General features: G+C 45.4%; 1 protein-coding gene across 1 annotated transcript in view; it reads left to right on the plus strand.

The window, feature by feature from the left end:
* The first annotated feature begins 1,797 nt into the window (after window positions 1-1,797).
* Window positions 1,798-27,931, plus strand: part of efna3b (ephrin-A3b) — a 54,832-nt gene continuing 28,698 nt past the window's right edge. Inside the window, exons 1-2 of the mRNA XM_041942961.1 lie at window positions 1,798-2,061; window positions 2,318-2,530. Of these exons, the coding sequence (XP_041798895.1) occupies window positions 2,421-2,530 (110 nt within the window). The 5' untranslated portion in view covers window positions 1,798-2,061; window positions 2,318-2,420. The remainder of the gene's footprint in view (window positions 2,062-2,317; window positions 2,531-27,931) is intronic.

Genomic DNA, 27,931 nt, shown 5'->3' on the forward strand with positions numbered 1-27,931 from the left:
TAAAAACCACCAAAGAGCCAGGTTAAATGTTTTCCGTCTTTATGCTAAGCTAGTCTAACTAGCTTCATATTTAATGGACAGAGAGTGGTGTCAAGCATCTAACTCTCAGCAATAAAGGAAATGAGAAATCTTTTTCATGTTTCATATTGGGATGACAGCAAACATTTTCAGAGGCAGGAGAAACAAACCAAAAGCTGCACGGACATCATTAAAATATGTGTTTTTGCAGTTTGTGTGAAGCAACCCTGTAGGGGCAGATGGAGGGAGGGTGAATATATGTTTATACGTACATGGGCATGCATTTTTAATCGTACCAGGTGTTCGAGCGTGCTGCTGTGATGCTACACAATGCAGTGTGGCGATAAACAGAGACACAACGCGGGGACACTGAGGAGGAATGATAGACAGAGGAGCAAGGAGAGGAGGCGAAGGAGGAGTGCTCATTAAAAAGTTGCAGGCCTGCTGTAACGGAGAGATGGAGAGAGAGGCAGAGGCAGAGGAGACAGGTAGACCACCAGAGACAAAGCTAACAAAAGACGGAGGCAAAACAGCAGAGCCAGGTTTCTGGGATCTCTGAGAGGAGGGAGTCTGGAAGCGGGAGAATAAGGTGAGGAGAAGAGGAAGAGGAGAGGGAGAGACAGAGGGGGGATTAAATGGACAGCTCATGAGAGGGGTGGAGAGACTGGAGGAGACAGAGGGATTCCCCAATGGCATCTCATCCCTTTCTCTTTCTTGCTCTCCTTCTCCCTATTTCCCTCCTTTTTTCTCCCAATAAATCATTCTGACTTCTCCTTAACCAACTCATTCCCAGCAGGCGGCAAGAAAACTGTAACAATCTTTCTCTCATCTGCTATCTCTCCTCTTCTCTCCCTCCTCCTGTCTCTTTCTCTGTCTGGGCTGTTCCTCCCCCCTTCTCTCTCTCTCTCTCTCCCTCCCTCACACACCTTAGACTCACAGTTTGTGGCAGCGGAGGTGACAGAGGGGGGCAAATTACTGAACATTTTCATCACAGGACAGAGCCACAGGAATACATGAGCCACGTCACTCTGTTATAACTTAATTGCTCTGATACGTTTTGCATTTAAAAACGTCGCTGAGGGGATCCCGCCACTTAAAGCCAACCACTATAATACCGCCGCGAACACGCCTCGCGTGGGCGGCGTGACATGCAGCGTGGTATGTTTTCTATGGTGGATGGAGATAACGTGAGAGGACAGGCGCGTGCGTGTGCACGAGCACGCCTGTTAATGTGCTGCAGCCGTAAGAGGATTGCACATGATAATAGTGCTGTATTAGACTGACTTACAGTGTCTGGGGATGCAAGCCAGGAGGATCTGTGTGTGTGTGCGTGAGTCTATGGGTGTATTTTAGCCTTTGTCATAAAAATGCAAAAGTGTGCGTGTGTGTTAGAAAATAGACCGCAGATGGTGGCTGGAGACGTATCTGACAGAGGAGGAGGGGGGGTTAAGCTTTCTACTTTTACACTGGAGGTCGAATAGTTGACAAAAAAACTTGAAGTCGCAGTGATGCCTGATGCGCCGCGACTCGGCCACAATATTGGAGGAATGCGCTTTTGTCGCTCGCAGGGGGAGGAGTTAGAAAGTGAACGAGCGCTGCCTACCAAGCAGAGAGAGGAGCAGGAGGAGAGACAGGGGAAGGAGAGAGACGGGTGGGCAGGCTGCTCACCGTAAACGATGGTTGTCGGATAGAGTCCTGAAGACCTAATGAAAGTGGCTGCATGAATTGTTTGTTGCGATCACAGAGCGCGGCGGCCCGGCGTGCTCTGCATCTCCCGGATCCTCGGAAGGAAGAAGAAACTGCAGCAGCACGCAGATAAGAAGAACAGTTTACAAAAGAAGAGGACTTGCTTCATGATATTTTACCTTCTTTTTTCCACCCTCCACCTTTAATGCTCCTCTTGTAAGCCTTTTCACGCCAGCGGCGCGCAACTCTTTCCCGGCGGACAGGACCGTTTCATGCCCGGAGGGAGAGCGACCTCCCGCTTGGACCCAATACCGGCCTCCCACACTCCTCTGACGGGCTCAGAAGCAGCAGTTCCCGGTGAGAAGAGAGCACCGGGCGCAGCTCAGTCATAAAGGGGGACTCGCTCATAAGGACTTCCAGAAACCCCCCTTGTTTGAAGCCCGAGGATTTGTTAGGGAGGGAGGGGGTTCGCAGTGCACTGGTTTATGGGGGAACGCACACCACAATAGACTTTGAGTTTTACAACAGTTATTAAGCAGAGCTTGCAGTCTTTGAACGTGTCCGTTTGTATGCATGCATGAAGCTTTTGTTTTCCCCCTCTCCCGTCTGTTAGGCTTTTGCTGGGATGTTTGAGTCGCGTTGTGTGGTGGGGTGAAGGGACCGAGAGAGTGGCCGGAGAGACCGAAGGGACGGGGGCCGAGCGAGGAGCCGGGAGCATGGCTCTGGCAGCGCTGTCTCTCTGGGTGCTAACGAGTCTCACCTGGGCGGACGTGCTCCAGGTGTCAGCCAACAGGCACTCCGTGTACTGGAACAGCTCCAACATACAGTAAGACCCCCACTGCTCCTCGTGTTTGTCAGTGTCTGAGTGCCATTTCTTGTGATCTCTCCATTCTCCACCTGGTCAAGAGAGGGAAAACGTCCTGATTTGCACCCCGGGGCTGTCAGGTTCACACCATCACACCTTCAGCCCATCACTGGTTTCTTGCTCTCTAATGCTCTCTTTGTCTGTATCTTTTTCTCTTTCAAGTGGAAGAAATGATTTAGATCCACAACAAACAAACAAAAAAACAATTTAAACAGGCCTCTGATGCTTCTTTGCTATTTTTTGGGTCTCAGACCGCTCTGTCAGACCCCCACTGTGCCAAGTCAAGGTGGCTCCAGACCATCTTTTGGACACCTTCGCTTGCACGGCTGGTCGGACATGTTTAGCTCGTGTGCCTCGGTCCAGCGCCAGTCGCTGCATATTACTATTTATTCACTGACTTCCCTCCTCTCCTCTCCCCTCTCCCCTGCCTTCAGCCATGCATGGTCGGGGAGCAGAGAGAAAAGGAGGAGAATCACATGTGATCCTCTCTCCTTCCTCTTCCTCTCTCCCTCTTTTTCTGTCTTCTCCTCTATCTGGTTCAATTAGGAGCACTTCTTCATCCTGACCCCATTGTGTTGTAGCAGTGTCACTATTCAATCTCTCCTTCTCGCTCCCTCTCCAACTTGCTCTCTCCTTCTATCCCTCTCTAACCCCCTTTCTTGTTTACACTCAGTCCGCTGGCCTTTTTGTTATCCCCCTAATCCCTTGCTCCTTGCCTCTATCTCGATTCAAGTGAAAAAGCTTCTTTCTATGTCTCTCTCCCTCTTTTTGAAAGCTGCCTTTCTGATACTGTCCTTGCGAGTCCATGGCTCTGCTGCTGGATCCTTAAGAATATAGCGTCAGTCTGCTGCAACACACTGTAGGCCAGGTTTATGTTGTATTAGCCGCGTTTCAACATGTCCTAATCTGTGCATCCTCCTTTCATTTGCTGCTTCCTCTCCTGTCTAAAACATGTAGCTGAAATGGGCTGAATGCCAGATTTGAATGAAACAGTGGCTGCTTTTCAGGATTTCATGTCACTGAGAAAACCACCAGGTTGTGTGATCTCATGGATTTAGATTTTTCTGGATGTCACAAAATATTGAAATGATCATCCCAAATTTTTAGGCCTCGGAGGTGCACAACAGCGCATGTCACACACGAACACACACCTTCCTTTTTGCTCTCCGTCTTGCAGTGAAGTGTAAGCTATATTTCAGCTACCAGGCGTCATCTCAGAACATCTCAGCTTGTGGTATTTACCTCTTCAGCAGAATTTACTGGGCTCCTAAGATGAGCTGTACTGCAACTCACATTTTATGACTGCACTTATTAAAGACGTAAACAATATGAAAACTCAGGAAATACACTGTTGTTTTTGCAGGCGGAGGATCAATGATTCTGTCCGCCGACAATAACTTCTAGGCCAATGATTTTAGTTTACAGCGTGAAATAAAGCTGTGAGAGGCAAGTGAATTTATGCCTCACAGCAGAATTAGTATACATGAAGTACTGCGTAAAGTAATAGGAGCGGAAAACATAAGGTTATTGGTTGTGGTCCGATACTGTAAACAATATTAGTTTTCCTGAATGTGAGAAAATTGTTTCCGCGCATTTTAGAGAAACTAATTTTGCGTGCACATTTGCCGCTAATGCATTTCAGCTGATATTTTTCTGCAGCTCTCGATGTGGAGGGTGCTCGTTTTCAATTTCTCCACCTTTTTTTTTTTTTTGCTCTGCAATAATTTGATAATAAATGCTAATGAAATTCCACCTTCGGTTTTCATATCAGAGACAGAAGTTGATTTAGATAAAAATGTGGGAAAAGCGCTTAAAGGCATAAAGGGAAAGGGAAGAAGTGACCCTGGCACAATCAGCTCGATGGAACACGAGCAGTTTTAACCTTGGTTTATTCTTAATTAAGCAATTTGTAAGCCGCTTTTTGCTGTGTGTTCAGACTGTGTGCTGTTAGGTTAAAAAAAAAAGCTGCAGTTGATTTTTCAGACCAAGCAGTGGGAGGACTAAAGCAGTCTGCAGCAGCCTAACCTTTAACCTGACTGTCCAGGACCTGAGTACTGCAGAGCCCCGCAGCCTCTCCTCTCTCTCCACACGTTCACTGCCAATACGCTTTTCATCCCAGCGGCAGAATATCCTTAGCCCTTGCAGTGTGAGTCTTAGTGTGTGTGTGTCTTTTATAAAAGACTGTGGTTAATTAAAGAACACTGCATCTCGGCGGACCTGCCTCATCCCTGATCTTCCCATCTCCCTCTCTTTCCCAGTGCACACATACACAATGACAGCGTATGAGCGGTGAGTGGGGATGACTTTTTCAATTCAGCCTATTGAATTAGGACACAAACGGGCCATGGACAGTGGCACACAAAAGACAGATAAACCGCAGGATAACCTGTCTAATCTGCTCTTTCATACACTCCTGAGCCATTTTTCAACGCCACAGATCCCATTTCCTGCATTTATTTTAATCTCTGCACTCAACACCACAGCATCCAACGTTCGTAGGGTTGGCCGGCGTGTCTCTAGCCGTTGGCAATCAGCCTCTCTGGAGTTTCTCTAACTCACAGTGCAGTGTGGAGGTTTAGAAGGCCAATAATAAGCTGTAGTATAGCTGTCAGTTTGAGTGGTAAACACATTGTAAAGCCTCAGGACCCTGCAGTTTCTCAGCCAGCTTCTGACCCTGAGCCTCTCATCAACCACAAGAGACAGGCTGAGACCGTTACCAAGGACTAACTCCTTCACATACGCACGTACATGCTCGCATGCACAAACGTGCTTAGAACCACACATGTGCGCATGCTAGCTCGCATGTGAGTGCACACAAACACACGCACATCCTCGCTGTGCACTTTTTTTTTTTTAACTTGGAGAAGAAGGATCATTTCCTGCGTGTGCGTCTTGCACAAAGGCTGTTGCCACTGCCTATCAGTCACTTGTCACTGATATCCCTGGGCATGAATGTGTGTATAATGGTGCGCGTTGTGTGTGTGTGTGTGTGTGTGTGTGTGTGTGAGAACGAGTGAATGTGTGTGTTTGCCCTGTTACAGACGTCTCTGTTCATTGATGGGTGACCGAAACAAAAACAAATCCATCAGTCCGTTAAATCACACATTATCTTCCACCACCTGGCAATTAACCACCGCTGTGAGTGTGTGTGTGTGTGTGCGGACGAGTGTGTGACTGCATATACTTTACATGTGTATGTGTGTAATCTAATAACGCAGCGGTTAACTGGTTTGCATAATAGATATCTGGTGATATCTCTTAATTTATCAGTGCTATATTTTGGAAGCGATTAGGTTTCGTATAAACAAACACACAAGCATTTCTAGACAGCATTTTTGCATATGTTTGCATGCGTTTGCAATGTCACCTCAACGCATGCCTCTGGAATGAAGCCAGCCATCGCAAGCACAACTCGCCTCTCACATAAATGCACATGCGTGTGTGTGATAATCGATGCTGAAGTGGAACTTGTTTTATATTCATCCAGCTCGTCAGAGTGTGCAGAGACACGTCACGCAGGGCGGGAGAGAAATAATGCAAGGATGTGAGAAGAGAGAGACAGCGAGAGGGAAATGCTGTGGGACTGGTTAGAGGAGAGAGGACGTCAGGAAGAATACAGATGGATTTTGTGTTGAATTATAATCGAGCAGCGGGAGGAGGGTCATCATAACAATGATAATAATGCTTGGCCAGTGCCCTGATCCACACACTGAATTCTCACAGTGGACCCCATAGCACAGGCCCACTTTGTGTGTGTGTGTGTGTGTGTGTGTGTGTGTGTGTGTGTGTGTGTTTGTGTGTGAGAGAGAGGGAAACGTAGACGCAGACGAGGGGATTAAGCAGGCCAATCAACCATCCCCTTGACAGCAACACAAACCAATCTGTCTCCCAGCCCCACTTAGGACAACAACATTTACATTTATGAATATGTGCACAAAGGAGAGTATTACTCACTCACTATCACAAGGAGCGCGGCCCGCTGTGTGTGTGTGTGTGTGTGTGTGCGCGTGTGCTCGCACATATGCAAAACCCATCCATCATACACGTTTGCTCTACCACCACGTCTGCCAGCCACCACTGCGATGTGTGTGTGTGTGTGTGTGTGTGCGTGCGTGCATGCGCACACACGAAGAGAACCTCACGCACAGGCTCAGTGATCATCGTAACAGCTATATAGACACGGCGATCAGACTGTTCATTAGTAACAAATAATAAGGCCTCGCCGTGCACAGGTGAATGGATTCTGGTTCGCGTAGTGTTGTGTGGGTGTGAAAGTGTGTGTGTGGCGTGCAGACGCTCGCACATAGACGTCATTAATTAAAAGCAATAGGGAACACCTGTGTGATGGATGACTACTGTTTGCATAATAAGATCCAGTGGTCTTCTCTCTCTCTCTCCCCCTCTCGCTGTTGCTCGCTCTCTATGCGCGAGCGTAGGAGTAAATACATTTTCCTGATTGGACGGGTATTGTCTGGTAGGTGAGCCGAGCAATAAGGGACATGTACAAGAAAGGAATGAAAAGAAATGAATTATTTTCTTGTCCTCTATTTTTTTTTTTTTTTTACCTCTTCGGGGATGAGCTAGATTTCAGGAGCCTGCTCCCACCTCTCTGTTCCTCTCTCGTCCTCCAGTTGTCTGATGGGAAAGCACTCCTGGGGTGCTGGTATTTTGGGAGCTGTGTGGTTTAATGTGACTGTTGTGAGACTCCTTATCTGTCAAATGAACTCGGACTGAATCTCTCCAGAGCTACAAAATGTGTTGCCTTTCTTTGAGGTCTGGTTTTCCCTCACCTCGCCTCACCCACACGTTTCTTTGCTTTCCTTCTCACCACTCTTCCCCTCTCCTTTTATACGCTGAGGTTTTGACCAAAGCCACTCCAGATCCTACACACACACACACACACTCATTGATCTTGAGAAAAAGACAAGCCTGAAATATCGAACCCACCCTGTTTTTCTGCATCTCTTGATTGGCTCTTTCATTTCCTCAAACGCCGTCGCGCTTACATGATCGACTAATCGGAAGCATTGCTGTGAAAATGGAGTATTGATGTTCAGCGTTCGTGCTTGCCCAGCCTTGAATCAAATGCTAACTGGTCACTGTAATGGTTTGGACTCAAAGGATGCAGGTTCTTAGGGATTTTAGGGATGCGGTTCTGCCAAGAACAATCTTATATGAGAGTCAGACCTAGTTGAGCAACTCTGATCAAGCCTGACACAAAGTAAGGCTCTTATAGGTATAAATGCCTGACCAGGATTGGTATTGATTTAAGTGACTGCTTATTCCGTGCTGGTTGCTCAGTGGTTTGCACAGACGCTTTGCAGACTCTATTTATCAAGCCTTTCACAGCCATTGCGAGGGATTGCTCTGAATGGTTCTCTACAACTAAATACGCTCCTACCGCAGAGAACGATTAAGGCGTTCTGTTAATAACAAACATAACAAGGCAAAGCCGTTGAAAGACGTTTCAGATGGTGGTTAGATGATGTCGATGCAGGAAAATATGGAATAAAATACGGACAATAGCATCACTGCCGGTGTTTCCCACAGGTTGAGAATTTATTTTTGGTAGTCAACCTCCAGGGAGGCGGAGGTGTAGCGTGGTGGGCTGCGGTGAATCCACAAGCTAAGAACTGAACATGCATGCAGACTTTTCAGTCGATGCTCAATTTCGTCCACGTTTTCACACAAACTTTAACAGGAAGAAACATAAATACAGAAATGCAAAAATATCTGTTTGAGTGGGCAGAAATCTATTCGGGTGTGTCAAACAGATGTCGTTTATGCATGAGAAGCGTTGACTTTTGTGACAACCTACTTATGAACAAGTACAGGCCAAAACGTATTTTCCCTGTACTGATAAACATGACGCAGAAATGAAGAATGTGAAATTGCTTTGGTTGAAATAATCATGCAGGTGATGTTTTGACGCTGCTGCGGCCTGTTTTATGGTCTGCACACGTCTGTGTGTCATTTGGCTAAAACATGAAGGATAATGCATGCAGAACCCCTATGTGTTGATATTGTGGTATGTATTCACTCAGAATGTGTCTTTATCAATGTTTGGACCTGTGATTTATGTGATTTATGACACTGACAAATCCCCAAAAGCCACAAATTTATGCCAAATGCTTTTTCATCTAATGTCAGGGAAATGTGTGGTGTGGGAGCTTTGAGGTTCAGACAGTACATTCACAGTGTCCCATGTGATCGCTGTATTTCTTTGTTTTTTAATAAAGCATGAATGGCATGTTTGGATCCCAGACTAAATCAGTCTCACTAAATCTGCATTATTGAATCCAGTTAGTATTTGTCTTTTAGAATGACTTATGTTGATTGAAATCAAATGTTTAATATTTCCACATCTGCTGAAGTGCTCTCGCATGCTCATAATATCACGTGCCACCTGATGGGGACCCCTAGCAGCCTTGAGTAGCTGCAGCTCAACTAAATCCTGGAGCAGACAGGATGACTTCTCTGTTAAAAAAGATGGTAAATGGTTTTATCTCTATGCCTAAAAGGATATCTCTATCTCAGTGCATCTCTGCTCTGAGACTTTTGCACCAGTTAGGACTGGTTTGCTCATATATTTCCATGTTTGGTTCTTGTGTGGAGTCCCCTGTGCTTCAGTTTGACACCCGCTTCCAACAACATACCACTAGTTAGATTGGACACAGTCTAAGTTACCCGAAGGTGTGACGCAGAGTGTGAGCGATTGCTCTTCTTGACGTTCTTTGTGTTGAGGCCACTGTACGCTCCTTCAGAAGTGCTGTTTGGACGGACTGAAAATGATGAAAAGCTCCTCTCAGGTGTGTGGACAAGGTGGGCCCGAGTCGCCCAATTATTGTAACTTTCCCGAGCCGACAAGCTGACAGCCACACCTGCGTTCTGGCCAGGTGTGCACAGGTGTGAAAATGGGGTGAGCTCCGAATGCGGTGCAGATTCTCCTCTCCACTCCCGCCACTGTCCACATTCACGAACTGAACTGTACCAGCCGCTTCGCTGTTGGCAGCAGCAGTTGCTTCTTGTATTTGAGTCACAGTGACGCTGCTCTGGTCCAGGAAAGGTGACAAATACAATCTTTTATTTACTCCATACTGTTCCTTAATCTGTTCTTCCACTCTACAGCTGTCCCCTCTGTATAATCAAGCTTCTCAACCACCTCTCTGTACTCTCAAAATGTCAAGCTTGCCTTTTTTGACGTGATTTATGAGGCATCACCTCTTTTGAGAGAGTGCGTTTTAGCCTTTTGATAAACAGGCTACCTGTCCGCTGTTCACTCCTGCCATTCACTCAGAATATGAATGAGCCGCTATGAATGATTGTACCCCAAAAGCTGCTTCTCCACCACAATAACTTTCCCCAGGGAGTAGTCACCTATGGAGGAACTCAGTGTGTTTCCACTGCAGAGACCAGGGTCTAGATTAAGTTGTGAGGACATTGTTTTACCCACCAAAAAGTGCCTGCTCGGGGGTTAGTTGCTTTGGGTGGAAACGTGGCTTAACAGATGTACATCGCGTACCTTTGTGGGACCATATCGTCGCTGGCTAACGAACCAGATCCACTTTACATTGACTTCTGTTTGCATTTAGACACACGGGGGTTCTCACAAAGTCAAACGCATCAACATTTGGCTTTTCCGTCTGCGATTTCAAGATGTTTGGTGTTCACTCGTCTGCATAGGCTTGAGGTATTCTGCGGACAGTGCCTGATGGGTAATTGTAGAGCTCACAAATTAAATGAAATAGTGACAGAACAGTGACACTTAAAAGATCTTTTGAGGACAGCTTGGATCCCAAAACCGAATTCTCAGAAATCACATTGCAATAACAAGAGGAGCCGTGTCAGAGTCACGCAGCGTTCGTGCTGATTTAAGTTAGAACGGTGCTGTCTGAGGCGGATGAATTGCTTTTTTTTTTTCTTGACAGCCAAATTATTGAATGACCGTCTTCCCTCGTTATCTGTAGATTTTAGGCAAAATGTGGGGCGAAACAGGAAGTTATCTTTCCCACCCATGTGTTAAATTTGAACAAATTGTCCACAGAGAACAAATCCCACAGCGATGGGCTGGAGGCAGTGCGCATAAACACTCACACACACACGCTCAGACACACACATTCGATGTTGTTGCTGATATTAACATTATTCTCTGAGCCGACGCCTAAGCTCCAGCAGTGTAATCAGGTGCTAATAACAAGGCTGTGATGTTTACAAGCTGTTTCAAAGCGCTTTATGTATCTCTGTGTGTGTGTGTGTGTGTGTGTGTGTGTGTGTATTCTCTATGTGATGTCTACTCTACTCCTCGCCAGCGCTCTTGGGGCTTTGGGGGTACTAATAATGTAGACTGTCAGCTCTTGCGTGCACACACACACATATACACGCACCCACGCACACACACACACACACACACACACACAAACACACACACACACACACCAGATGCTCATATGGTGCATTTGTGATGTGGCTAATGGTAGCAGCATAGTGGCAGTCTGAGGCCATATGCTGAGCCTGATCACAACAGAGCAAAGCAGTCTAGCGTTAATAAACTCTACTGACATGACAATTAGGAATCCTCCACATAAAGACAATACAGTCGCACTTGAAAATGCAGCTGTTTTCATCAAAGACTCACACACACACACCAGGAATCAACTGTCGCCGGCCAGGAGCAGCTGGGAGGAGAGCCACTGCTTTGGCAGGAGAAGTGTCCATTGTCACTGCTCACTGGGCAGAAGTGACACTCATTGTTGAGCTGTGATTATGAATATTGTTACTGCTTCATCAAGACAAGCTTCTGATCTTGACTGCGAGTGTGCAGGAAGGTTTTATTCGGTTTTATTCTGAATGCAGCTTCGCTCTAGCGGGTTTTCAGCAGAAACAATTACGGGGAGATATGAGAAAGTCTTGATTATGACGGTTTGATTTAGCAGGCAGGGAGACAGAAAAGGCAAGTCTGGGTCCTCACTCCGACAAACTGCAGAGGACACAGAATTATGCTTATTCCATCCAGAGAGAGAGCGCGGCAGTGAGGGAGAGAGTCTTTAATTGAGGTTTTATCCATTTAAGCTGTCACTAAGAGGCCAACTCTGAAACCTTTTAACCACTCTCCTCTCAGTAATGACACAAATCAGAGAGGAAATGTGTTTGTCGGCGCAAGTGTGTGTGTGGGTGCGAGTGTGTTCGCGCGCGTTAGTGTTAGTGAAGCAGGAGGGTAATTATGCGGAAATTGGGAAATGGCTAAGTGAATTATGACCTTGTTTCAGCAGAAGGCTTTAATCAGTCCCAGCCAGGCCAGGGAGAGAGGCAGAAACGTTCGCTACACAAGCACTCTGCTCCTGATGGCAACAGCAGCCAGGCAGTAAAACTGACTGTCAACCAGTGGGATGTGTCAGTGGAAACCAGTCAGTCAACCGGTCATAGCATATTCAAAAACCAGTGGCAGAAAGTTCATGTATGAGCACGGTGCTGAAATGGTTATATTCAGTTGGATGCAGGCGGGAAACTTGCATGAAGGAAACTTGGAGGAGAGTGAGCGTGCAGGTTCGTTCTGAACAGGAGAAGGCCTCCGACCAGCCAGGACGAAACGAGGAGCTCGCACCCAAAAGAGGGGTTGCTTCTTTCGTGTGTCGAAACTTGTGACGCAGAAAACTGTACAGATTATGCCGCAGACCAGTCCCCACGACAGACTCAAACACCACAAACCTCTTTGACCACCAACGCAAGAATAATGTTAAACAAGCTTAACTGAAAATTTGCACAGCGGTTTGAACTAAAAGTAGGAAAATAATCCTGAGTAAGTACTTTTAATTTGTCGAGTATATAATTCAAAATGTAATAAGAAAGAGGCTTTCTATGTGATCGTTTCATATGAGAATTTGAATTTACAGAAAGTGAAGTATATTGTGATATGTGTCCGATCATCTGGATGTGAAACGACCTGTATCGAGATATGACATTTTGATATTATCGCACAGCCCGATCAGTGTGGGCGATCATTCAAAATCCTCACATAGCATATCGACTTTCAGTGTAATTATATTGTAAATTATCAGTGCTGCAATTAATCTACAGATTGTTTTTTCAATGACTTGATCAATTGTGCAGTCTATAAAATGTCAGAAAATAGTGAAAATTGCATGACAACATCCCAGAGCCGAAGGTGACGTCACCAAGTTGCTTATATTGCTCAAAAATGATCCAGTTTGCAAAGACATAAACAGAGAGAAGCTGTGTTTCTATGAATGTGAGTGGCTGGAACCAGAGAATGCTTGATAAATGACTCTATGTACCAATATATTGATTATCAGAGTTGCTGGCAATTATTTTTTGATAATTGCTTCAGCTCTGATGATCATATCCTGTAAATCTGTTAAAAGTAATCAAGAAAATTGCTATTAAAAACAAAATCAGTTATTTAAGTTTTTATTTTACATATAGTAACAGTTTTGTCTGATGTAATGCATACAGTACTTGCACTGAACGCCACTTTGAATATTTTCTATATTGTGGTATACAGTAGATCAATGTCAGAAAAATAATATAATACATACATAGTACAGAATGTTACATATTACATGCTTTTATTTCAGCCACATCAGCCAGCGCTGCGTTATTTTGTGTGTCTGAATCAGATTTTGTTCTATTCCTAATGCGCAGCTCCCATTTGAAGCAAGATAAAAAATGGATTCTGTAAAACGACGCACGTTCACTTACACGAGGTCTGTTTGCTGCAGGAAGCTTCGTGCCGGATGGGGAGAGGGCTCGCAAATCATTGGCTCATTTAAAAGACTGGAGAAGTTACTTTCTGTCTTTATAGTCCCAGCTGGGGGTTTTATGTCTGTGCATTTACCTAAGTGCACACATTTATGTCAACGGAAATATAAGTCCCAGTAAGTTCAGCCTTAAACAGCTAAACTGGAAATAACTGGAAACTGTGCGCGATGCAATTTTGCAGTGTGCAGGAACCGTAAAGAAAATAGGAACATGAATGTAATTTAAATATGCCAAATTCCCCTTACGTGACGTCTTTGACTGTTGCACAGAACGAAGCTGCGCGGTGAACAAAAATGCGAAAATTCCTTAAAACTACTTTGAAAATGTGCCTATTTTAATTTTGTTCTTTTAATGTTCAGTGTGTGTGTGTGTGTGTGTGTGTGTGTTCTCATGACTGCTGGGTTGTGGATGAAGAGTCTGTTTTGCTTGTTCATGTATGAATAGCTCTTGCTGTTCAGATGTGTGTATGGTCAGCAGCACTGCTGTGTGTCAGTGTGTCTTCGAGTGCCTCTGTTGGTTCTGGTCTGGCTGTCTATTTCTGTCAGTGTCGGATCGATGGCGTCCTACAGACGCTGCACTCCTCTCCTGAATGTTTCAGCCTGTTCCTCCTCTCGCTCGCCGCGTAGCTGCTGCTCTGCCCTCCCCTTCCTCCCTCTGCCTCTCCGTCTCTCCCGTTGGCTCGGCGCCTCGGCATCACTTCTTCTTCTTCTCCTCCTCGTTGTCCTCCTCTGCATCACTGTGCTACTCTCGAGTCTCTCTTCAGATCAGACAATGAGCTCTCAGCATGTGTAGGTGTGTGTGTGTGTGCATTATTCTTCGTGAGGGATTCCTGTTCTTGGCTTCACATCTTGACCAGTTTGTGTGATGTGCTGAATGCCAATACGATGCTGCAGCTCTTCAGAGCTTTTTAAGGCATTTATATGGCTTTGTGTAGCTTCTGTGTGTGAGCGAGGTCTGAAACAATGATTTGACAAATGTATACGTGTACAGCGAATTGACTGCCAATGATTTTTATAATCATTATGAGCAACATGACTAATATTCATTGGTTCAAGTGCTTCTCTGAGGTTTATATTATTGAATGTTGAATAGCAAAGGAAAAAATATTCATTTGTTTCAGCTTGCTCTGAGTAGAAGTGGATGATATGGAGAAGATCTTATATTGTGATATTCTGTATGTGGTAAGTTGAAACAATAAGTGAATTCATAGATTAGTCAATCGATAAAAAATTTGTCAACAGCTATTGCAGTAAAGGGATGTATTATTTAAGTTGTTAAAGCTAAAATGGCAAACAGAGGCCTCCCAAACGTGAGAATCTGGTCCGTTTTAAATCATTTCAAATGGAATATCTTTTGATTTTGGATGGCTGGACAGATGTTCAAAATATATATAAAGGCATCACCATGGAAATTGTGATGGAAAACACAAGATCACTTCTGCTCACTTTATTAAAGACGTTTTAGTCATCGGACCCTCAGTCCAAACATCGTTAGTAAAGTCAGTTCAAGGGATCAACGGTGTGCAGGATTTTGGGGTTTTGGCAAAGATGCTTCTGCCGATACAATTTTCCAGTGTGCAAGAACTTTACAGTTACTGTTACCTGCTGGAAATTGTAGTGATGAACCAGATATAGATGAAATAACATAATGAGAAATCTGTTTTTGCCATATCCACGGAATTAAATAGCTGACAAATCCAAGCACTTTATCACAGCCATGCAAAAATCCAATACTTCCATAAAGCAGTAGACATTGATTTGCAACATTGCTGCAATGGCAATTGACAAATTCCTATTGACTCGCAGTATATAGTATTGTCTATTCACCCAACAGTATCTGTGAGGTGTAATGTATGCGTGCGTGTGTGAGCGTCTCTGTCTGTGTGCATGATTTCATGTATACCTCCATGTTTTTGACCCTTGGTGTGCAATTAAGTTGTATTTTTTTATGCACTTACAGCTGCATCTTTTTTTTGTATACGTGTGTGTGTGTGTGTGTGTACGCTGAACAGAGTCAATGGAGGGAGATAGAATGACGAGGGCTGAGAGCTAGCTGATGCTTGCTGGCCTCAGTGCTAATAACACCCACGCTGTCTGTAGGCTCTGCTCTCCGTTCCTACGCTTTGAGGCACAGGAATGTGCTAGCACTGCTGTAGTAAGACCGCATATGAATGAGTGTTTACTATCTCTCCCAGCCAACTTCTCTCCTGCTCGGCTATCGTGTTTTTTAATGAAAGCGTAAAGTCCAGGGCGGCTGCTGGAGCTGGATACGTACGCTGTCTTTATTTCACTTGCATTATAGGGAGGGAGAAAGAGAGGGTTGGAGGATAGCGGGTGGAGGGGTGGTGCATGGAGGATGTGGGGGTTGCAGGGTTGTTGTAATGAATGTTCTGCAGTTAAAAAGAATTCTGTGTCACTTCCCGTGAGAGAGAGAAATAAAGGTGGTGGAGGGGGAGAGGGAGATGTGGGAGGAGATGTTGCGAAATAGGATGTGTTGTGTTGATGGAGCAGAGTTCTTCGCAGCCAGGCAAACTCTCCTCCCATCCTAGTATGTGCATTTATGTGTGTGTGTGTGTGTGTGTGTGTGTGTGTGTGGAGTGCAGAAAGAAAGCGAGAACGAAGGCTTCTTAATGCCCCACAGCCTACAAGCATACCACCCACACACATCACCCACATGTATTAGACCCATACATATGCATACGCTTCATTCTCCACCTCCTCTACCTCTCTTTCCATTTTCCCCTCTGTTTTCCCACTTCCATACATGCACACACACACACACACATGCAGTTTTTCTGTAACACACACACACACAGGGAAAACTTGTTTCACGGGGACAATCTCTGTCATTACCTCCCACAGATTCCTCAAGGGAGTACGTTGTTATTTTCTTCCAGGCCTGATCAAATAAAGTGCACAAAAGAGATAACACACACACACACGCACTCCTCCACACATAAACATACAGGAAAACACACACCATACACCCCTATGTTTGCCAAACCGTGATTGAATAAAACAGAATGATGACACCCATCCGCCCACTCGCTGTGTGTGTTGTAAATTGTCGCTCACACCACAAACGCTGAGTGCTTTTCCCCCTTGAGGTGAACAGTACATCCCAGCATATGTGTTGCATCACGCGTTGCAATTTTCTACAGTATCAGTCCAGATAATCAAAGGCTCCATGACACCGTCCTCTTACAGCGGACGGGGCTGCAGAGATGGGAGTGGATAAGCATAGAGACCAGTTTAACTCTACGCCAGCCATATCTGTTGGCCTCTGTTGTTGCTGGAGAGAGAAAAGAGACCCAGAGAGCACACAACAAGAAAGACCAGACAGAGAGGGAAAAAAATCATTGATGGAGGGCGAAGGGGAAGGAGGGGAGGGCACCGAAGAATAGAGAAAGGAGGGCCCTGCAGAACAGTACTGCCAAAACCGAGGTCAATTGTGATGAAAATGGCCGTTCACATGACCACAATAGCGGCTGAGTGACAGCACTAAAGCAGCATGGACGGGCTTATCCTGATCACTCAGGGCCTTGACTGGGGAAATCACAATGCCCTGGAGATCTGTCCTTTTTGGGCTTGGAGGATCACAGAGCGCCCACGGTCCCAAGCTTTGGCCCTGAAACGTCCCTGACATTAGCATATCAATGCCGCCCGGGCTATTCCGCCAAGGAGCAGGGCGGCTAGCGATAGCGCCTCCCGGTTAGCATCGCCCTGTGCCTTCACGAGGCCATTCAGCGGGGAGTCAATGCTAACTCAGTGCTAAGTGTGAATGGGAAGAAGTGTAAGCTCACTCCTGCAGCGTGGACCCATGTCTGGCGGTGCATTCAGGCTGGTGCCTGTGTGTGTATATATAAGTCTCTCTGCCTTCATCTCTCTGCTCTCTCTTTATTTTTCACACTTTTTAGTTCTTCTCAAGTATATTGGTCCACAGGGGCAGAAATCGAATGATAATTTTGCCAATTTTTGGCTTTTCATTTAAAGCCAAGTTCCTCTGCAGCTGCTTGGCGACATTTGAGTTTGTGTGAGGCGTTTGGAAAAGAAAAAAACAGAAATCTTAACATCTGCAATTTCATGACAGCTGGACATTTACTGATAAAAATCATGCGATATGCCTGAACTCTCGAGCGCAGCTCCTAAATTGACCTTGTGTTAAGATTATTTTCTCAACTGTTTCCGAGGTTCAGAATGAACTCAACGTGGACGATGAATCCTTCAAGTGCTCAGAAAAATGGGAGATCGAAGGTCTTCAACTCCTCCTGGACCGGGCTGTGCAAGCTGTTCGCAAATCCATTATCAAGTTTGTGCATTGAATCTTTCATAAGTTCTTAATAACTACTAGATAGTTTCATGCTGGTGATTTATACTGATTTGGGTTGCACCAGTAAAATGTAAGCAATCATGGCCAGTTCATAGTTAAGTAATGGGTGAGTTGAGTTCAAGGAACCTCTGTCGCTCTGTCCAATCGAAAGCAATCAACACTGTAAACAGGAAGTCACTGTAGCATGACAAGCTGTAACATAACTTAAAATAAAAAATAAACAATTTTAGGAGTCCAAACAGTATATTCAACTTCAATTTTCTTTATCCATATGAACATATATGCAGAAATATAGTAGAGTTTTCGCAGCTACACCTGGCAGATAGAATATACACATTTTTAATAACAGCTCATCTTTGCGTAAGAACCGGCTCGCGTGCTCCATCCTGTTTTTGATTTGTGATGCAAAAAGTTTGAACTCATAACCGACTCCTGCTGGTCAGGCCCATGATATTTTTGTAAGCTTCCGATCCACCTGCTACCGCTAAGCTACTACATGGACCTGGTGGTGGTGTTATGTTTTGTCTCAGTGCTCAGGTATCATACCTCCTCTGGTTCTATCCTCCACAAGCTCGCACAACTTCTCTCAAATAGAAACCCGAAGAACAGCAGCGTCGAGGGCGCGTGGGAGAAGAGAGTGTGGTGTGAGAACAGGTTACGCCCTCCCTGTGCTGTGGAGATATTATATCACACGACTCTCACACAGTAGATGGCCTTTGATATCATTACAAAGCAATTAGAGATAGTATTATCCAGTAAGAGTACAAGCCACAATGCAGCGGTAACCTCGTTATTACACTGTGGGGAGGAAATGGAAGATCTGGAGAAGAACAGCTGCTTTTTAAATGATGCAGAGGGAACGGCGAATGAGATGGAGGAAGAGGAAGAGGAGGAGGAAGGAAGGAAGGAAGGAGAAGATCGATGGCAGAAAGTAAAGGATGGGAAACTAAAAGGGCAATGAAGAGAGGAAGATGAGGAAGACAGGTGAGATATTGGCCGTGGACTTCTTGCTTTGTCATTGGAAATCAGAGCTGTAGGGCAGCACGCTGTTTGATTTTGTTGTTCCTGTTTTAATCTGTCAGTCAGCATGCTCACACACACACACACACACACACGCCGATAGCCTCCAGTCTGTCACTGAGTATCGGCAGAGAGCTGAGAGGTTATCATGCGTCGTCAGGTGCCAGACCGACTCTTGGTAGCAGGTTTGTCATTTGTAATTAGAGAGGAACGGAGAGCTGGCTTGTTTTTTCTCACCTCTCTCTCTCCTATTCTCTGGATGAAGGCTGTCTCTGGGTATCGACAGACAAGTGACGGGGCGCACGCACACACACAAACACACACACACACAAATACATGCACTGACACACGTTTGATGGGCCAAGTTTGATTCCATTAAGTGGAGTTTGTCAGTTAGTCAGTGAAGTGTTGGGGTGAATGCTGATGGCCAGACTGCGAGTCCCACAGAGCTAAACAGGATCTGAAGCAGCCTGTTCAAACACTGAGGGTGACTGAGCAGTGGCAGGCATAACTATGATTATTGTATGTCAGTCACACACACACACACACACACACCCTATCTGGTGTTGTATGGCTATGTGGTCACGGTCCATGCAGCTCTGAGTTCTTGTCACGGTTAAAAAGGCTTCCTTCTGGAGAGGAGGGGGGAGTCTTAAGACGGAGAAGGAGATGGTGAGGAGGGGTGGGGGGGGGTGAATGAGAGGAGCAGGAGATAATAGGAGGGAGCTAACAGTGGGGGTGGAGGGCTGGGATGGACCAAAGAGGGAGTGAAAAGGGGAAGATAGAGGCTGAAGGTGGGTTTTCGGAGTATGAAAGCCTGCGTGCCTCCATTCCTGTGCCATTGATGTATTCTAATGCTAAGTGTGTAAGACTGGGCCTCGACTGGTCTCTGGGAGAGACGAGCCTTTGATAGGCACAACCAAGCTCTGGGACAGATCCCTCGCATGCCATTCATATGCATATCTCTCACTCTGTATATGTGTGTGTGTGCATGTACACACTTTTTTTTTTTTTTTGCAATTTAAGTAACTGTTTTTTTGGCATTTGCTCCAGTGTTAGATTAATTAATTTCCATAACAATGTGAGCATGTTTTCGGCTGTTTTTAGCACCGCACACCCTAATCCTAAACTACCCCCTGAGACCATGCTGGTGGATGTTTTTATGATCTGGCAGCGTATGATTCTGTACTTGTGTGTGTGTGTGTGTGAGTTTTCCAGGAAGGGAGCGTTTGAATATGCAGCGTTTCGTGTGTGGCCGTAGTGTAGCGGGCCACGTCTGATCATGCAATTGGCCATCTGCAGAAGAGGGCAAAGTGCAGAATCTCAAAGAGGACTACATCTCACCAGAACGCTCATTAAGTGTGTGCTTGCGTGCATGCGTGTGTGTGCGCGCGTGCGCAGCATGCTGCGTGTGCGCCCTGTAAGCCGCGCGTGCGCGTTGTTGTGTGGATTGCTTTGTTTGCCGTGTGTTCCGGTCCCCGACCGATTAAACCGTGAAATTCCACACACATTGTCAAGCAATGGGGAGTCTCACATGTGGACAGACACACACAAACAAGGGCGCGCACACAATAACGCGGCAAAGCGAGAAGTCAGAGAGGCCTGTTAATGACTGCCAGGGACAGAGAGGGAGCGGGACTGTGGCGGTGTCAAGGCTTTGTGACAGATGCTGATCGTAAAGTGCCTCGCTCACAGGTTTATTGTTATGAAAAAAAAAGTAACGATCAGATTCAGCAAGATTGATGCCATTCCTTCTTTCTCTCTCTCTTTTTCACACACACACACACACACACACACCCTGGGTCTTAATCCCCCTCTGAGCCCTGAGAGTCTCTCCCATCAGTGACCCTCCTTCCAATGGAGCACTCTGGTTTGCTTCCCTCCCTCTCCTTCCTGCTCGGATTTGTTCTTCTACTTCAACCTCCTCTCCCGCTTGTTCATCGTACTTCGCCTCCTCTCACCCGCGTACTTCACCGGCTGCTGTGTACTTATCTGCGTGCGTGTGTATGTGTTTTTGCGAGAGACGGGGAAGGGGTGGGGGTGTCAAAGAGTGCTCGCCTTTATACTTTCATTGCCTCTGTTTCTGCTCAAGAATATGATGGATGTTTTAAAACAGAGCGAAGCCAGAATATCAGTGCCATCCACTGATGTTGCTTTCACCTCTGAGTGTGTGTGTCAACGCGTGCGTGTGTGTGTGCGTGCGCGCCTGTGCTCAGAGGCACTGGAGGTTATTTGATCTCATTGTGTTGTTGGAGAGGATGCTGCTCTCTTGCTTTATGACCGGCGCTGTAGGGAGATATTCAGCTTCACCTGCCTCTCCTCAACAATCCATCATCCCTCTCTCAGCAGACAAACGCACTCCACTCATCTTATTACTTCCTCTCACGCTCTCGGAAACATTTAAGACTCGCCCCCGCCAGCTCGCACTCGCGCGTAATGTATGCACTTCGCTCCACAGCGTCTTGGCGCGTTCGCGTTTCACGGTGGAGAAATCAGCGAAGAAGCGCGCGCAGGTTAGAATTCTGATGGTGTTTTCGGCGAGCGATTATAATCCGTGGCAGAAAGCAACGCGGCTCCTTCGTTAAGATGTTAAGTGTGTGCTAAACTGAACAGGGACGAGGACTCGGCTAATGATTGTTTCTGCACACTTCATCAGATTGCTCGCCCGCAATATTGCCTCATATCACTCTCCGGCACCATTGGCACTTAATAGTGTGTGTACGTTTGGCAGTGTTTGTGTGCGCGCGTGTGTACGTCGGATCACGACGTATATTGCTTTGTAGAGCCATTACAGTTTAATAGGCATAGTGGAATGCACGGCGCGTTAATGCTCCGGCAACATGAAGTAATGACACAATGAAACAATTAAATATGGTGGAGCAGAATTACTTTTCCAACAAGCCGCACCTAGAAGCAATTTGGGCTGAGACGGAATAAACAGAAAGTACACATCAGGCTTATTAAGAGGAGAGGGGGAGCTCTCTCTCTCTTTCCCTTTCTCTCGTCAGTATGACTTCAGATCTGCTGATTCACAGACGGACGAACCCCAGAGAAATTCTCCTTGAAATTAGAGAGAGCTGATTTCTGAGTGAACATGTGCAGGTTGCCACAGAAGGAAAGGTGTTGCTCAGGAACGCACAAGGCCATTTCCATTATTGATCAGCCTTTCGATTACTTTTTAGATTAATTGTTTAGTCTATCAGGTGTAGGGAAAATTGTGAAAAATGGCCGTCACAGTTCCTCAGAGCCCAAGGCGACGTCCTCAAATTGATTTTAAAATGAAACGTTCAGATATTCAGTTTACAGTGATGTGAAGTAGGAAGCAGCAAAACTTCTGGTATTTGAGAAGTTGGAGAAGAGAAGCTTTTTTTAAAATATAAATTACTGAATTGTTGAATTGATTGATTTTCATGTGGTAAAAAAAACAGAATTCAGCAGTGATTTCTTAAAAATTAAACAATTCAACAATTGATTGCGTATTTACCAATGCTGTTGTTTTTCCCTTTTAATGCTCTGGTTTCTTGCAGCAGTCCAAAATAATGCGTGTTGGGTAAACTGGAAACGGCCTATAGTTGCGGATGTCCACGGTGTAACCTCTCATGAGGGATGCGCTGATGCTGTTACCGGTATCGGGTATTGTACCAATACTGTGTTTGTGTGTATCCATAACAGTCAAACCTCTGGTCAGTTAGGCAGGTAGGAGGAGGAGCAATGTCAGCTGTTTGCAGATATTATAGGATAAGCGATGGTTACATTTTTTTTCAAAAGGAGAGGTGAAAAGTGGCTCCTTTAACAAGATATTTGACAAAACGTCTAAAAATCCAACACAATTGTCCGGAGTTGCCCTTTCGCACATTTGTCCGTGTCAGACGCGTTCTCACTTCCTGGAAACACTGTTTGGTTCAGGTGAGGGGTGGCGCTCGGTCAGACTCATCCGTTTACGTGTTGAAATCAATACTCTATGTATTTGGACATATCCTCAATATCAGCTGAAGAGCGGAAAGCAGTATAGAGGCAAGCGGAAAAGAGAGAGCAGCTACACACATCAACACACCGGCTTGCTGGCGGTGTAGCAGCGTGGCGGTGCATACGCTGTGGATGACAGGGTGTGAACACGGAGGTAGAGCTCCCTCTGTGGAAACAGTGATGGTATGCACCGTCATACCGCCTGAGCCGTGTGGCAGTGCCATGTTTTCAAAGTCATTGTTAGAGCAGTAATAGTGTTACTAATTACTCATATCAGTACTCGGTAGTAACCACATGTAACTAACTAAGTGTTACCGCTGCTTCCAGACCTGTACTGCAATCCACCAGTCCTTTAAGTTATCTTTCTTATTCTACATAGAGACGTCAATAAGGAAACACCGTTGTCAGCGATCTTTTCTCCCGTTTTTCGGAACATGACACCCAAGAAGCATTTCATACAACTCAAACTGAGGGTCCATGTGTTTGGAGAAAGAGACCAAATTCAGAGATGCCGAACCAAACAAATGCATGAAACATACTCTCATTTGTTGTGTGCTCCCTTTTGAGTGTTCGTGTCCTTTATTTACTTGATGGGCGACAAAGTATTCTAATGAGTTTTATTGGGAATAACTTTGTAATATAACTGCTTACGAATTTGGACAAGTGAAGTATCTCATGGAGCACTGCAGCAGTACATCTTTTTAAGGTGAGGCAGCTACCAACAAGGCAGCCGTTCGCCGTACGCCCCTCCAAACAGCCGGCCTGTGACAAACACTTTCCGTTCGTATGTCAGTGCAAATGCTCTGACACACTAATGAGATGCATCATTTCCAAGGTTAATCTGAAAGCACATCAGTGCCGTTTGCAGTTATTTTTCTTTAAAAAATGGCACAAATAAGCAGCGAGCTCTTTCCCCGAAGCGTCGTTAAAATCTGGTCAGCATCAGGCGCGCTAACAAACAGAGGGAGAGCAATTAGGGTCAGAGCTCCAACCATGTTCGTCGTGGGCGACAGCCATATGTGCCTATCTGTGTTTAAATGTTGATTTGTTTAGGTGTGGGAGTCGGTGTGACTCCCGAGCAGACTGAGAAAGCTCCGGCAAATTCTGAGGTGATTTGTCAATTTTAACGTAGGTGTTCGTCTGAGAGTCTCCCTCTCTCTCTCTCCCGTCGTCTTCCTCTTCTCTGTCTTCCTCTCACTTTGTCCTCTCTCGCCCCGTCTCACACGTGTGTCTTTATGTAATCGTTTATGGGCATCTGTTGAGAATTAGAGATCGAAAACCCATTTACAGAGGTTACCTACGTAAAGTCAGCCTATTTGTCTGCTGTGAAATCGAAACCTTACCCTCTGCCGCTCTCTCCCTTTTCTCCCCCTTTCTTCCCCCTCTCTCAAACTGTCGCTCCCTCAACCTCTCTCTCTTGGGGGGTCACATCTCCACAATGGAGGAGCGATAAGAGGAGAGATAAGATGATTGGGAAGAAATGAGGGAATTTGTTAAAGATAGAGGGATGGACAGAGAGGTCGTTAGCGGGGAATAAAGAGGAGAGTTGGGTTGACGCCACATTTGATGAAGGATGCAGAGCAAAGCCACGTAAAAACACTGTCAAAAGTGGATTTAAAAACAGTACATTAGACAGTCAAGGACTGCGCAATAATTCAGTCAGTTGTCTAATGTTTTTACCGACAGTATAATCACACAAAAGTCTCATATCCAGATATTGTGGGCAATAATTATAATGTCACCATGGTAAAATTTTATTACATTTAATATATAGTGCCGAGTCTTTACTGCTGGCCATTTTATTTGAGTGTGAAATATACACACTCAAAACACAACAGGAAGCAGTGTCCATGACATGTTCACTACTCTGCCAGCAATCCCACAATGCATAGCATAACATTTTATAGATATAAAGAAATGAGATGTGCGACACAACACCCGCCAGTGCTAACGCAAAATGATGCTTCTGCAGATTTTACCACTTTAATAGTTCATCACTATCACACAGAGCAGAGTTCTTAAACTTATCAGTCAAAGCTCTGCATCAGATTTTTCTTCAAGGTCAGAGGTCCAGAACGATTGGCGATAACAAAATAACATTTAATCAGTTAATTAACATCCCATCTCTTGTGATTGGGCCAGCAGGACACTGAGGCAGACGAGGCTCAGACGTTTTCTTCCAACCACATTTACACGAGTCGTAGAAATTGTGTCCTACAGAAGAGGAGACGCATTCTGTACCTGCCATTTAGGAGCTGATAGCAAATTCTCCGCTGTAACGTTAATGTGTGAACTCAGCAGCAACAACACACCGCGCTCTGCGGCGGTTAACGTCGCCATGACAACGATGTCGACTGCAGGGACATAAACCACATTAAAACCGCATTCATCTGGGGACAGGACCTCTGTGAAAGATCTCCAGCTGCACCGTACATTCATGAACAGATTATTGATCAAAAGAAAATGTATTTCAAACTAGAAAACGTTGCACTTTATAACATATTGCAGGAGCAGGTGGCGGGGGCCAAGACTTTTCCAAGCAGACGCTGTGGGGGCCAATCTTTCAAATAAGAAAAGTACATTTATTTAGGCCTGATTTTATAAGCCTGGATTAGTGAGAACAGACTCCTAAATACATGGAAAATCCATAATGATAGCTAGATACTGAGCTAGAAAATGCTCTCACAGCTCCACCAAAGAGGCAGTCAGAGCGCGATGGAAAACCCACAATGAGTGAACCAAAAAACTCCTCTTCAGAATCTCAGGAAGCAAAAAAAAAAAGATAGCGGGATTTGATTGAGGGTCCCGGAAGCACCGAAATCATCCAACAGGTCGCCTTCATGACTGTCCATCAAATCGCTGCTTTATGTTACCTTAAAGGCCGCGTTTGTAACATGGGTCTACACTCTTTACCAGATGATGCAGGGTAAGCACGTGCATGTGTCTGTTCAAATGAAAGAGAACGATGAAGAGAGTTTTGGCTGTTTTTTAAAAAATCGTTTCAGCTTGGACGCCAAAGTGTGGATGGAAGCCCGTCTGACACAAAATGTGTGCTTTCAGATACATCTGCATTAGTGTGGTCACGGCTAAAGTGAATGAGAGAGCGAGATAGGAAAAGATGGAGGGGTGGGTGAGAGTGTTATTAAATGATGCGTGGCGACCGAAGGGTGGTGGTGGTTGTGGTGGTGGTGGTAGCGGCGGGGGTTTGAGGATTTATGGTGAGAAATAGCATGATGTGAGTGTGAGAAAAGAGAGGAGAGCGCGGAATGATGGAAAACAGGATTAGATAGACAACGCCGCTGGGAAGTGGTTTGGGCCTGCAGCGAGGGGAACTGTGGGAGTGAGAAAAGTGACGGGAAGGGCCGAAAGTGAGTGAGAGAGAGCGTGAGGGACGTGGAGAGGGAAGAGAAGAGGCATAAATGAGTCAAGGTAGGGCATCAGAGTGGATAAGCTGGAGCGAAGGAGGGCGAAGGAGATGGTGTTGGGCGGGAGAGGCACAAGAGGAGGGAAGACCGAAAGTCAGTGTAACTGTAACAGAGTCTGACACAAAGCTCCGACCTAGCTAATAGCCTGCCTATTAATATCTCCTGCTAATGACTGCCACTCCCCGTCACAGAATGGCAGAGAGCGTAACCCTTATTCATCAGTTTTTAACTTCTACTTCCTGAATGATGATCCTAATAAAGTCTTTAAATATGGAGGAGAACAGAGCGACCTGCTGTGTGGTCATCATTTTAAAATGACAGACGAGCTGCAGCAGCCGGGGTCCAGCGAGAAGGCTGGGTTCGGGACTGGACAGGTTGCTGGTCTGAGGCCCGAGACTGGCAGGACACGCGGGAGGGGAGTGTGATTGAGTAACCAGCCGTAGACCGAAAGCAGCGCCACGTTAGAGGAAGTTAGATGAGATGATTGATACCACTCTGTCTGTCTGCTAAACATGAAGCCACAGCCAGCAGAAATATAGGAAATTTAGGAAAACACAAGGTGGGGCCATTTTGCCTCAGGTTCAGGTGTGACGGTTTAAGTAATACACAGCACAGCAGTTCACAACACTATGAGGAATAACTTTACAAAGTCATCAAGGCGACGGCCATTTTATCTTTCGCCTGGATCGTCGCCATATAAAGAACAGAATTGCTGCATTCATTCCAAAAGTAATCTACCAAGAATGTGAGCTTGCAGATATTTGATTGGTCAAAACATCTGTTTCCAGACGCCCTTGCGTTGCATTGAGGACAGAGTAAAGCTATGTTCAACTTTTTACCAGATGAAGGCCGGAGCCTTGTGCATTCGTTTGCCGTGCTGTGATATGAATGCACACAGTGCTAATGCTGGTCTAAAAGCAGCCTAATGCTCTTCTCTCAGTTAGCAAATGTTCTCTTTATGCCCTGTGACCAGAGTTTTTTCACTCATTTTCCGTATTTCGTCCCTTTGTCTTTCATTCTATTTTTAATATGCATGGTTAAAGACATTTTTAAGTACTTCTTGCCACACCTCTCAGGCTCATTAATTCCCATTCAATTACAAACAGCACAGAAAACCCCAGAGACATCTAATTCAGTCAGTGAAGGTAATCAGTCAGAGTGAATGAGAAGCCAATAATTGTTTTTTAAAGCGTTGCATCAGCACCCCGGCATCAGGCTGCAAAGCTTTGCAAACAACAAGTTCAGGATGCCTCCTCATAAAAACGGAGAAGAGTGAGACGCAGCGCTGCAAAAACAGAGAACTGAAGCTTGTGTTTCATTTTTTGTCTTATTCTCACTCCTTCCTCTCGTAAAAAGACAGCGGACCTTGATTGATTTCTGGGTCACAGGCTCAAGGAAGGAAAACAGACAAGGCAAGGGTGCATAAATTGTGAATTTCGAAAAAAAAACAATCCCTTCTGTGTCTCTTTAGATGTGTGAGAGTCTGAAAACCATGACCCCCAGCAGACAGACAACTCAAATCTACAGATAAACAAAAGGCGACAAACTTCCGGCAGTAAATTAAATCTAGGTAGCTTGAAACAGGCGTCTCTGTGTTGTAATATTCATAGAGTGTTGGTTCCAGAATATTAAAGCGATTCAAATGAAGGAAAGAGAGAATATGTTTGTATGTGTTTGGCAGATGCTCTTCTCATTTCTCCCCTCAAACACCCCGAATGCTACACAGTTGAGAAGCGCTCTGGGGTGTTGCTCAAAAACATTAATGCTTGTATCCAAGGAGAGATGTTATCATAAATACACTGGAAAGAAAGCAAAAAAAAATCCATGTCAAACAGTGAGAGAGTTA

The sequence above is a fragment of the Chelmon rostratus genome, chromosome 8 (assembly GCF_017976325.1).
Source record: "Chelmon rostratus isolate fCheRos1 chromosome 8, fCheRos1.pri, whole genome shotgun sequence".
Taxonomy (NCBI): Eukaryota; Metazoa; Chordata; class Actinopteri; order Chaetodontiformes; family Chaetodontidae; genus Chelmon; species Chelmon rostratus.